General features: G+C 30.6%; 3 protein-coding genes across 7 annotated transcripts; 1 reads left to right on the forward strand and 2 right to left on the reverse strand.

Moving 5' to 3' along the window:
* The first annotated feature begins 257 nt into the window (after positions 1–257).
* On the forward strand, positions 258–3522 carry LOC122516154 (26S proteasome non-ATPase regulatory subunit 12). Its single transcript, XM_043633733.1, has 8 exons — positions 258–416; positions 812–981; positions 1067–1303; positions 1359–1463; positions 1534–1715; positions 1804–2028; positions 2114–2270; positions 2356–3522. The coding sequence occupies exons 2-8, from the start codon at positions 820–822 to the stop codon at positions 2644–2646; spliced, it is 1359 nt and encodes a 452-aa protein (XP_043489668.1). The 5' UTR covers positions 258–416; positions 812–819; the 3' UTR covers positions 2647–3522.
* Positions 3523–5576: 2054 nt separating this feature from the next.
* LOC122516155 lies at positions 5577–9179 on the reverse strand. Of its 5 annotated transcripts, none has more exons than XM_043633735.1 (4): positions 8430–9179; positions 7823–8289; positions 6505–6667; positions 5577–6413 (listed from the first exon to the last, which is right to left on the reverse strand). In XM_043633735.1, exons 2-4 carry the CDS (start codon positions 8150–8152, stop codon positions 6340–6342), a joined length of 567 nt encoding a protein of 188 aa, XP_043489670.1. In that variant the 5' UTR covers positions 8153–8289; positions 8430–9179; the 3' UTR covers positions 5577–6339. The 5 variants fall into 5 exon arrangements, with proteins under 5 accessions (XP_043489670.1, XP_043489672.1, XP_043489671.1 ...); XM_043633737.1 differs by having other exon boundaries at positions 8438–9178; XM_043633736.1 differs by having other exon boundaries at positions 8434–9178.
* A 524-nt stretch (positions 9180–9703) lies between these two features.
* Positions 9704–12983, reverse strand: LOC122517238 (innexin inx2-like). Its single transcript, XM_043635687.1, has 5 exons — positions 12803–12983; positions 11617–11843; positions 10525–10803; positions 10160–10455; positions 9704–10057 (listed from the first exon to the last, which is right to left on the reverse strand). Exons 1-5 carry the CDS (start codon positions 12981–12983, stop codon positions 9835–9837), a joined length of 1206 nt encoding a protein of 401 aa, XP_043491622.1. The 3' UTR covers positions 9704–9834.
* Between the last annotated feature and the right edge of the window lie 584 nt (positions 12984–13567).

The following is a 13567-nucleotide window of genomic DNA, read 5'->3' on the forward strand; positions in this document are numbered from 1 at the left end:
ACGAAATAAAGCATTGTTTCATCAAAAAAATAAATCCAAAGAAAATAAAAATGAAGTATCTAAGATACATTTATTATTTGTAAAGTAATATTATAAAAAAAATATAAAATATATATTTTTATTCAATGTTTTTTAGTTGCGAAATACAAATATATTCTTAATCGAATATTTAAATTTTCCACTAGAAACATGGCTATCAGAAAGTTATTAATGCGCGTGCGCGGGTTGCTTGTAACATTGGAACTACAAATTTGGTAGGGAAAAGTATATGAAGTATACACAACTCATTCAAGAACATCGTGAATGTGTATTGGGTTATCCTATATTATTTTTTAAATTATCAAACAAACGTATTTAAAATTGTGTTAAAAATACTATATTAATATTTATCTCTTTGATCTTTCTTTCTCTAAGAGGTAATATTTTAGATATATACTTTTATTCATTTTTAGTATTTAAGAATTACGCTTGCAAGTGTACTGACACTACGAACTTAACCCTATTTATATTAAAGTAAGAAAATTATAATAAAAGTATAATTTTCGTTATTTGTCTGGTTTTTAAGATAAAGTAATATATATATTTCATTTTTTTAATTGACTTTTTTCATTACATTAAATATAGTCATGTAAATATATTTTAGAGAAAAAAGTGCAATGTAATTGTCAGAAATATCTATAGTAATGACACACACTATCATACATGTCATACACTTCATTTAAAATTTTTTATATATTTTTATAATCACATATAAAAAAATGTTTACTGATCAATAATATTATTTAAATAATATTACCGTTATTATAAATAGAAATCAAAATGCCAGAAGGAACAATGGATGGTGGTCGCATTATGAAAATGGAAGTTGATTATAGTAACAACTGTGATACAAAAATACCTGAATGTAAAAAGATTGCTCGAGAAGGAAAGCTACATGATGCTTTAGATCAGTTGCTAGCATTAGAAAAACTTACCCGAACTGTATGTACAAATTTATTGAAAAAAGATTTGATTATCTTATATTCTGTGTAACCGAAGACACATAGTCAAGTATACATCATTTTAGGGAGCTGATATGGCATCGACATCTCGAGTACTCGTTGCTATATGTGAAATTTGTCTAGAGGCTAAAAATTGGGCAGCGCTCAACGAGCACATAGTTCTTTTGTCAAAAAGGCGTTCTCAATTGAAGCAAGCCGTTACTAAAATGGTTCAAGAATGCTGTACTTATGTAGATAAAACTCCAGATAAAGAAACTATGGTTAAATTAATCGAAACTTTGCGTTCGGTTACAGAAGGAAAAGTAAGTTATTGACATAAAAAATGTATAACATATTAGTGACTATTTTAATTTATAGATTTATGTGGAAGTAGAAAGAGCAAGGCTCACGCATCGATTAGCAAAAATAAAAGAGGAAGATGGAGATATTAATGGAGCTGCCTCTGTAATGCTCGAATTACAGGTATTTCATTTAAAATTAAAACAATACGCTCTATTTATAAAATAAATTATTAATATTTTGTATTGTACAGGTGGAAACATATGGCAGTATGTCACGCCGTGAGAAAGCTTCGCTTATTTTAGAACAAATGCGTTTGTGTTTAGCGAAGAAAGATTTCATGCGAACTCAAATAATAGCTAAAAAAATTAACGTCAAATTTTTTAGCGATGAAAATGACGAAGAAACGCAAGCATTGAAATTAAAATACTACGAGTATGCAGTATTATTATCTATTTTTTATTTTAAAAAGATGATGTGACTTCATATGATTAAACTTTGGCCTTGATCATTTATTTTTTAGTCTAATGATGGAATTATCTCGACACGAAGGTTGGCATTTAGAATTATGTCGTCATAATCGAGCTGTACTCGAAACGCCAACTGTTAGAGAGGATCCAGAAAAAAGACATACGGCATTATCTCGTGCAGTACTTTATCTTATACTTGCTCCTCATGAACCGGAACAAGCAGATTTAACTCATAGGCTGTTAGCTGACAAAATGCTTGATGAAATTCCTATATACAAGTATAATGAATAAATACTCGGATATTTTATTTCTAAATATTCATTTAAAATTCTGACAATTTGATAATACGTTAATACTTTACAGAGAGCTTTTACGTCTTTTCGTTAATCCAGAATTAATTAAATGGTCTGGTCTTTGTGAAATCTATGAGAGAGAACTCAGAGCAACGGAAGTGTTCTCTACATTAACAGAAGAAGGTCGTAAACGATGGGCTGATTTACGTAATAGAGTTGTCGAACATGTAAGTTTAACTCTTATATGCTTCACATATTTTAATTTTTTTGTTATATGTCTTATTAAAAACAAAAAATTATTTGTTTCTTTAGAATATTAGAATTATGGCAAAATATTATACCAAAATAACATTAACTCGTATGGCAGAGTTATTGGATCTTCCTGTAGAGGAAACCGAAGCATGCTTGTGCAATTTGGTCGAAACAGGAGTAATTAATGCGCGTACCGATCGTCCCGCTGGTGTAGTACGTTTTACAGGAAGTCAGGAACCAGCAGCTCTATTAGATACGTGGGCTGCTTCTTTATCAAAATTAATGAGTCTAGTAAATCACACAACCCACTTGATCCATCAGGAAGAAATGCTCGCTGTTGCACAATCATAAAAACATTGATTGATATATTTGAATCTTATAAAAGTGTATCTTTCGATGTATTTATTGTGCCACAGATAAAATTTTATACACTATCGAACTTGGTTCTTTTCTTTTACATATACATATAAAAATAATTTATATCGGCAATTATACTTTCATTCTTAGAGAGTGGAAAAAAAAAAAAATTAGGATATATATTATATTGAAATTGAAAACAAAAAAGTTACTATAAAGAAGGCACATAAAAGAGTATGCAATAATCAGATAAAAAGACTCATTTAGAACATGTTTGTGTTCATTCGTCTAATTATTGTTTGCTTACTTCGTTTATTACAACTATCACATATTACATATAAGCGGTCGATAAAAATAATTTACTTTTTTTAAAGACTTACCCCTTTTTCATAGATGATCTGACATTGATACAAAAATACGAATATACTAAATATATATATATATTTATATATGAACGCGTTGTGATGGGTATTCAATTATTTCCTTGCAAGATTACTTCAAGCAATTCAGTCATTATATAAAAAAATTAATAGTGTAATGTGTCCATATTGCTTAATACGTGTGGTGCAAATTTACATATACGTTGGCAGTAACAACAAAACGTACAAATGGACTGTTCTCATTTTACCAAATTGTTATTGATTAATATAAGTTATAACATTCTATATTGCAAAGAAAAGGAACCAAAAAGAAAACAAATCTATCATTAAACTATATATCAAATTTTTGGTAATAAAAATGCAGTACATATTCTTTACCTCTTAATATGCATTCGTGTTATTTACATGTTTTTAAAATATTGCGATTGATAGATCTTGTATAAAGAAAATTTGGAGATAATAAAACATACTACAATTTTTATGCTGCTGAGATAGAGATATGAATTAATGTTATTTCATAATCATAATACATATGTATGTGTGTGTCTCTCTCTCTTTTTCTCTTTCTTTCTCTTTCTCTCTCTCTCTCTCTTTCTATTTGTGTTTTAACGTATATTATAAAAAATAAAAAAACATTTCATTACCGATGAATTGCACTATATAAAAGTAAAACATTATGTCAATGAATATTTGAATGCACAAAAGTTATCTAACCAATGTGTAAATACAGTAAAATGTAACCAATCATGCATATAATAATTGAAATTAGATACAGATTATGTGTCGATCAAAATCATAATTCTTACATAATTTTCTTTTTGTCTTTGTTATAACAAGATATAACAAACGTTGTTAATATTTTATTATCTAAGGTATGATAATTTTTCTTTTTTACGGGATAATACTGTCTAATATTTGTTGTCCTTTAAATAAGAATATGTGTGCATTTCTCGTGATAGTCATAATAATAATATTAATAATAATAATAAAATTAAAATAATAATAATAGCAATTAAAAGTTCACATGCTCTATTAGTAATCATGATCTCTAATTATTTTAAGGCAGCAAAAGTCTTAATGTGTAACGCGAATTATAACCAGTTAAATGTCTATGTTCATAAATATGTTTATGCGGCGTAATAACACTTTTCATCTATTTTTTGATGTGAAATATACTTAGTTGAACGTTTAAAAAATATAAGAAACAGAGTCAAAACGATATTAACTTGATTATAATTCTGGTTATGTATAATAAGGTCATACATATGAATGTATATGTATAATATAAAAATATGCTTCTTTCTTTTTTTTCGTCTAGATACATATTACATACAATTGCCACGTTTTATTTAACTTCCTGCTATTATATTGACAACATGCACCAAATCAATGAAAATTCATACAAAAAAATTATAGTCGATAAAGATTGTAATGCTATTTTAGATTGCTAATCGAGGGGAAAATTATTTGTCGTTTATCGGTTTTTTCTTTTTTTATAAATATTTTGTATAGATTGTTTTTATTGGATATTGCACAGGTACTAAATCATATATACGTCTTTCACAAAATCTAAACGAAAATATATCTAATTAATAATAAAACAACATAAATATATAATAATAATTTGATTTAAAAAGAACTTAGTAAGAACTCAGTTGTTTGTGAAAGAAGTATTACGCTATTAAGTTTATAGCGTACACACGGCTGACACATTAACGTGTATGCGTTTCATATAACAATAATAATACATTATATGAAAAGTATGCACAAGTAAATATAAACGTTTATGCTATTCCATGCTATAGTATTGTGCAAATGATTTATTTTCTTTTTTTTTTTTATTACTTTTATCATTTGTTTAACTATTCTGTATGCTATTGAAAAATTTTAAGGCACTTTGTCACTTGGAAGATACACTTTTTACATTTTTTTCCCTTTTTCTTTTTTTTTTCTTTACCATAAAAATATTCTCCATTCCCTATGTTCCCACATTGACTAGTGCTTAGTACATCACAGCAAGCTTTTGCTTAAGTTCTTGCATTAGATGATACACATGGCCTGCTCGATCTATATTATGTAAATACAATTCTATAAAAGTCAATAAGAAATATTCTGTACAAAGACAAGCATCTTGCAATTACAAAATTTGCAAACATTGAAGTACATTGCATTCTACGAAGCTATATATATCTATATATAATAGGTAGCTTCGGCAGTAGATACCACGTTAATATTATCTATTAATTGTAATGACATACATAATTACATTACAAGCATAATACATATTTTTTTCTGTTCAATTTCTAATTATGAATATACAAAGCATTTTAAGTTCTCGTATTACTTATTACCATTACTAATGGTTCTTTTTGACATAACTCGTTGTTTTAAAATCAAATAAAATCTATCACATTGTGCCAGCACGCACTATCATTCACTATTGTATATGTATATATGTATATATGTATATACGTCGTATATCATAATATATGCAAATTTGACACTGGCTAGTTCAAATATTTGTAGAAAAAGATGTATACTAAATGCATTATGAATAGCAAATTTTATTTACTTTTCAAAAATTATTCAATGTATTAAGTATAAGCCTACAACCAGCACACAAACGAAATTACTTTGCTAATGTTTTTCTAATACATAATTTATTAATTAGCACCAATTTAATATATATGTATCCCATTCTTATAAAGTATTATAATAATAGTCAGTTTATGTACATTGTATCATCTCCCTCATTTTAAATGTAAGCCGCTGCACTTACATGTTTTCAGGAAAATATAGAATAAACTTTCTAATCGTGTATGGTTGGTTCCATCAAACTTCATTCTCGATCATATATATTTTATTAATGCTTTCCTAGCTGTGCGTGTTTGCATTATCTTTACAAATACAAGACAAAAACTAAGAAACTAAGTACACGATATTGGATTGATTGTGCTGACAATAAGTACAGCTCTTAGTTTGATTAATTATTCTTTCTCGATAATTGTCTCGATAATAATTCATTATTAAAATGGAAGCCACTAATAACGATTTTATGTATACATATATATATAAAAGAAAAACACAAAATCCAAAACCAATTGGATTTTAAATTACCCTTGCTGATTCTAGTTCTTAGAATGCTTGCTTTGTGTTGATAAATTCGAAAGAGTATCAAACTGTATGAATAACTCATCCAAATGAGATACTGTTTGGCAACGAGAGATATACCAAAGAAGATCCTCTCGTCTTTGCTAATATCTTCACATAGGCCAAGTAGATTACCCTACAGGATTCAAAACGTACCTCAAGGTTTGCTACGTATATTCTCATTGACATTGATGGTACTGCACGAAACAGTTCCACAATCCAGTTTTGTATCTAACGAAATAAATAAAAAAAACATTACTACATAAAATATAAAATATAAAAAGCTAATCTAACTCTCTAAGGTATATCTCATTAAATTTACCATTAATACCAGCTTGTCTAAGAAGAGAAACGGCTTCGGCATAAGAAGGAGGTGGCAACTCATTGGATCCTTGAGCCTGTGTGATGACTTCGTAAGAAGGTGGTCCAGGTGTACCCATCCCGCTGGTACCGACGCTCGGGGAAGCTGCCAGTTCCTGTAAATGCTATTACAATGCTTTATAATTCATAATATCTAAGATTGTTAACCCTTTGAGTGGTGAATACTCTTATAGCCGAAACACTTCCTAGAGATGGAATATTTTATTATTCGTGTGAGTTCTGTTCATCAATTATATTAAAGATAGCTAACAATAAATTATTCTCCTAAATAAAATAACGTAAGAAAGATTTTTTTTCTAGCATAATTTTGGTGGGATAAGATAAAACAATTATCAATATGCAACCTGAAATTGCATTCTTTGTATTCTTATCAACAAATGTATCTTATATGCGGCTACAGTTCATGCTGGTAATTTGTACCAAACGCACATATGCGCCTGCAGCACTCAAAGGGTTAAAATATTGTATGTAATAATAATAATGAAACAGAAAGATCCTTGAATGTAAAGTTATATGTTCGAGAATGTGGTGATACAATGTTATTTTTATATTATAAGTGGTTGTTAACATTACGGGTCTATTGTTGTCGAGCTTATCAAAACTCCTGTCTCACGAAAAAAAAATTTATTTTCATTTATGTGATATGTATATATATGTGTAAGTATTTGTAAAGTTGACTTTTTTTTTTCATTGATTCATTGTGCGCAGTATGCATGAATATACATAATAAGTAAATATATGTATGGAAATGTATGTATGTATGTATCTATGTATGATGTATGTGTATATATGTGTGTACGTATTTACGTGTACATCGCGACATTGGTTAAATAAGTTTGCACACGGTAGCAAATATAACTTGCGTTATATTAAACAAAAGAACAAAACTGAATTAAACAAAGAAAGAAAGAGACAGATATTTATAATAAAAGAAAAATTAACGAATCTATTGACAAATTACAAGTTGACCATTTTAATTTATCTTTACGAACGCGGAAATATGGATAGATAAAGAAAGACAGAAATAAATATATAAAAAATTTCTTATTTACGTTGCTATAGGTTGAAAACATTAGAATAATAATTCAACGATGACCGTACAACGGATCGTTATCGTGGTAAACAACGAAATTGAAAAGTAACCACAATTATGAATGTAGATGTAAAAAATAAAAAAAGAACCAATGTAAAAGGATCAAAGTAAACTTATTTATAAAAAAAAAAAAAAACGAATTAATGCAAATGGAGAAGATTTGTACCCTGAAAAGTTGTCGTTGATGATAGATCATCTGTATAACGGATTTTCTTCTTAGATATAGCATACACTTAACGGCAACCATAAATCCGGAACTAATGAAGATCGGTCCAATTAACCACATGTGACCAAAATGGGAAAATACATGTCCCTCGGCGATATCACCGAGCGCGAACACGGTGATCGTAGTGCCAACCGTGAACAGAACTACGCTTAATGACAGATAACTATAGCTGGTGCAATCGCACCTGCCGAAGGTGTTAGGCTCGTCGTAACGTTCCTCAATTTGACGTAATCGGTTTGACAGAAATGGACTCTCGAACACCGTAGCCATGATTTTTCTCTTATTCTTATTCTTGTTCTTAGTTCCTTCTTCTCGATCATGCGAGGTCTCTTATTATTATTATTTCCTTTATTTTCTAGATATCAGATCGGACGATTCCAAGAGATTGGAATTACCATATATGGTATCTGTTTTTATTAATTCCACGGCAAAGACGATGATTGTCAAAGATGACGAAGAACAACACGATAATACGAAAAGGGTTAGAATTTTTTCATTGTCCAATAAGTGTACACGCATACATACATACATACATACACATACATACATACATACATACACAACAGCTGGATTATTCTTACTCCCTTCTTCTTCCTTCTTTTTCTTCTACTTAAGATATTGCATTCCTGTTTACCCTTTTTTCATCATCATCATTATCAACGTCGTTGGGGTTTATAGAAACTTGTCAATGGTAATTACAGCATCCACATGGATCAGCAATTTGTCTTCTTTTTCTTCTTCTCTTCTCTTTTTCTTCTATATATATGTGTGTATGATTTATTTTTCTTCCTTTCCCCCCACGTTTTTTTTAAATTGTTAAAAAAAAGACATTCAATTCCCGCCACTTCGCCTCGTCTTTCCGATCGAACAAAATACCTCGAACTTATGACTCTCTGCACAACTGCACACTACAATCTATCTTCCTCTCTTTTTTTTTCTCTCTCTCTATCTCTCTCTTTCTCTTTTTCTTTCTTTCTCTCTCTCTCTATTTCCTGGTCTACTCTTTTAGTTAGCAAGTACTAATACAATACTAATACTAATACTAAACTAATACTAAACTACTACTACTACTACACTACTTTAGACGATGAATTCTTGTAGGAGAGGCACCCTGCTGTTGTTCCTCCTTTTGCGACTGCTCAACGAATATTCTATAGTAAATTTTATTTTTATTTTTTCTTTGCATAGATACGAGAAATAGTTCGTCGAGAATGCCAAAAGATGGCGTTATATGCGCTCTCTCTATCTCTCTTATTTTGCACATACTTTTATGCAAAATTTGTTTTTCGACATCTCTAAAAGTATTTCTTTGACAACAACATTAGTAATAATTATTGGTAATGACGGTAATACTGAAAAAAATTACGCATTTATTTATTTATTTCTTGTTATTTTTCTTTTTTTTTCACTACTTTGGTAATTGTATGTTATTAAATGCAATTATTTGCGAGGTAATTAAAGACGATTAACGTCTCGTATCGATTACTAATCATAAAATCGATTAGTAGTCGATTAATTTTCAGTTGAAGTGCTATCTAGCGATCAATACTCGAATTAATGTGGTTTAAATAATCTCCAATGGTAACTTGGATTCTTCACATATCTCTCTCATATAGATACGAGTAATAATTCAATTCTACTATAAGTAAATTTTAATATATACGTCTAGAATGAACACAAATTAATAATATTGTTAAAAATATTTATACTTTTATATCGCAATAATTGAAAATAATTGTTCACGTAAGAAATACAAATATTATCTAAAAATAGAAATTCTTATATTATTGAGAATCTATTCTATTGTTATTACAAATAATTGCAAATGATCAGGTTTGATCAAATAATATATATCTATCTACCTAAACACATATGTGTTTGTGTGTGAGTGCGTGTATTTTCTTGTACGTATGAGTGTATATTAAATCGATTGAAAAGATAAATTGTAAGAGTTAAACTAATTCTTTGAAATGCTTGGTCGATAGGCTGACTGCCAATTCGTCGATTAGTTCCCTGTATATGACCGGGTTCACGTTCTGTGCTAGTCGATGGAGGAGAAAGCAATCGCCAAAAGTAAGCACTTGAACGATAGTATTTGCCTTGGCATGCGCAAGAGTCCTTACCGAAGCTCGCAAAAGATAAACTCTTACCTTCGCTTGAGAGAAAACAATTATTCTGTAACATGAGTATCGAACGGGAAAATATTGAAGTATAATTATGTGTATACGAGATATGAATAAAACGGGTTAATTAAAAAGACAGAAATAGTTAATTTACCTGTAAAAGATAGCAAAAAAGCCAAGGATCGTAAGAAACATTAACCAGAACCAAAGAAAAAAGAAGACCTTTTCGTTCATGACGTTCAAAGAGAGAACGCAAAGAGCGTCGTGTATTTGTGTCGAACCAGCCGAGCCGAAGCTATACATCGTACACTTGGTAACCTTCGGAAAGAGTCGGGTCATTGGATCTATCTTATCGGTTAATTGTTTTTCCTTGGCAAATATTATTACTGCTATTCCGTAGCGTTTAAATTCACCCTCGAATAATAGATCAAGTAGATATAATTGTCCTATCTGCGTGGATTCAACATTTTGTCCAAAAATGATTTTTCTTCTTCTCTACATTTTTTTTATGTTACTTACCGTATTGATAAGATTAAAAAGTTCACAAAGAAAATAACGAAAAGCATAGAAATTGTGTGTAGTACGAAGATCACTTTGAATGAAATAGTCGACTAGTTGACGTTTTCTATCCTCGGTCCAAGTATCTCGGTCCAAAAAAGAAGTGGAAAGGTCCTTCGTGAGTAAAGCGACGGTATCCCTTTCCCATATTCTCCATAATGCTCGCGGCACGTAAAAGAGAATCGCTTGTAAGCCGAGAATAAAGCAGACCTGTTGCGTGAGAGACGCGTCTGTTGTTACCTAACTCGCGTTGTTTTCTCTCATGAACAGAAATTCCAGCGACGAAACACCTTTTGCTTCTGACAATTTTATGTATAAAAAACGAGAGAGAGATATTTTAATTGCTGCCAATGGGGACGTCAACGTTTACCCTGGTTTTTTTAAATTTGATGCATTTAAAGATCTTTTTACAGTTTTGAAAACTACCTATTGCAATTTTGATAATATTTTTTTAACACGGAACAAAGAATCGTTAACAATTTCTTTTAATTATTTCTCTCTCGTTAAAGTTTCAAAATTTATTGAGTAGAAAGAAATTACACGCCTAAAAAGTAGGCAACACTCTATACTTCGTCGATAATCGTGCTATCGAACGCCATCTATCAGTAAGAACTTTTTGGTATAAGCCCCTTTTGGTAGGCAATCCTACGTACACGTATGAAACAATATTGACGTAGCCTATTAAAAGGGGTTTAAAAATATTCCGACTGATAGATGGCGTTCGTAAGCACTATTTCCAGGCGTGCAAGAAGTGATGACTATTTTCAGGCGCGGTTGTCAATTGTAAATATTTTATTATAAAACGTGGCAACCCGCAAATAGATTTAATTAAGAGAACATTTCTGTAACATTTGAAGAAATGATCAGAAGCGAATAACTGTCTAAGGTATCTGTCTATATACACACATAATGTGATGCTTTATAATAATAAATTCACTTGTGAATAACTAATATTACTTAAAATGTCAAAGATGAAAAGATGACTTCTGATAAAGTTTCTGTCCATTAATATAAAACATTTTAAAAGGTAGATAGAATAAGGATATTACTAACCCACTGATAGTAACGATGGTAGTATAATTCGTCGTCCTGTAATGTATTTCCTATTCCCGGACTTGCCACAGTTCGACCTGGTATTCCCTTTAAGTGACGTGCCACTGTGAACGTACTGTATATCCAGCAGTATGCGTTCAATGTCGTTCTATCTATCGAGAGAAGAAATATCATAAAGAGAAGTAAAGTTGACATCCACCGGTATCTTTCTGTTTCTCTTTTTCTTTATCTCTTTCTTAGTAACTAAGTAAGAGAAATTCTCTTTAAAAGTAAGGGCCGACTTTAAAAGAGAAAATCTTTTGTCCATGATGGTGTGTTGTCCTTGCTAAGAGGACTCAGCAGTTCTTTTAAGAAGTGGTCCTTTCGTCCAGCCTCGAGCTATGTCCGATAACAACCACTAAACTACGTACGCACGAGAATGTGCGTGAGAAAAGAAAAGAAAAGAAATAAAGAAAGAAAAGAGGGGAAAAAGAGTCTGTTAACATTTTAATTTTAAAAACCTTCGAGGTATTTGCTCGATGTATTTTTCTTGTTGCGAGTTTTAAAAGTGCACTCTTCACATCGATTCCATGTTTACCGACGACACTTAGAGTTCGTAATTTCAAGACAAATATTTTCTTCCCTCTTTCCCTTTCTCCTCTTTCCTTCACCACTCTTTTCTTTCTCCCTTATCCCGAGCTTTTCTGTTATCCAGTTTTTTTCCCTTCCCTTCCAGCTATTTTCCACCTATTCGCTCAGCTCATTTTCACGCGATAGGTGTTGTAATCGTTCGTGCTGGCGCTTAACGTACCTGTTAAGCTTTCCTCGATGTTTAATGAATCGAGGGACACTCCGGCACGTTTAAAAGCATCTGCCCTCTATTTATTCCGAGTAGGTTGCTTTGCCACATTAGATTCTAAATTCTAAATTCTAAATTTTTAATTTTACATTCTACTATGGAATTGTTAGTCGCAATTGACGTTAATTAGAAATGGTAATTCCGTGTCGAGTAATAGAAACATTCGGTTACTTTTACTTTTACTTTTCTTCCTTTTTGTTCTTATTTTTTTTAACCCCTATGGAACGGGTCTCTGATTAGAGAAAAAATTAGAAAAGAAAGAAAAAAAAGAAGACACTGAGAAAATGCGAGAAGGAAGAAACTAAGTTTGGTTTAAATAGAAAATAGAAAAGACAAATTACTGCTTACCTATGCTGTGATCGGAGATGCAACTAATTGGTTCGCCTATGAACTGTTTAGCTGTTACAAGAGTAGCACAAACGAGAAAAACAAGAACCGTAACGCGTGAATGTAACCTGAATGCGACGTTGTCGATGTGAATTCGATCCTCTCGAAGAAAACACTTTATGGGAGAAAATAATTCCAACATTCCACCAACTATTTCTTCTTCTTCTTATTCTTTAAATCTTTTTCGAGATTATAGGAAATAAAAGTAATTAGAACTTTTTTTAAAACCAAGAAAGAGAAATACAGACAGACAGATAACTGGAATTAAAAAACTCAAGTTTCTTATAACAAAAAAAAAAGTAAAATATGACAGGTGTCAATTCAATGGACAATTTCAAACTGATATTATTTTTTATCGATTTTTCTTCAAACAATCGATTAACTTGAAGTGTGTATATTTCTTTCGATTTTATTTTTATTTATTCACCAGGGACGACGAGTTGAATGTGTGTAAAAAAAATTGTCGAATCTAACGATGATGATTTCTTCCATTTTGAAATTAATTTGTAAATATTCGGCTGTTCGGAAAGTTATTTCGTTTTTCGCATTTAATAAATTTACAATTCTACTCATTATTATTGTCATTATTATTATTATTATTATTATTATTATTATTATTATCAGATGGTATTGGGAACTCGAAAGTTCATTGTCGCAAATATCAAATACCGAGCCAATATCGTGTCTCTGAGCAAAATCCCTTCGTCCCTTCGTATCCCATTTCTC

Source organism: Polistes fuscatus, unplaced genomic scaffold, assembly GCF_010416935.1.
Source record: "Polistes fuscatus isolate 324 unplaced genomic scaffold, CU_Pfus_HIC Scaffold2, whole genome shotgun sequence".
NCBI classification, from domain to species: Eukaryota; Metazoa; Arthropoda; class Insecta; order Hymenoptera; family Vespidae; genus Polistes; species Polistes fuscatus.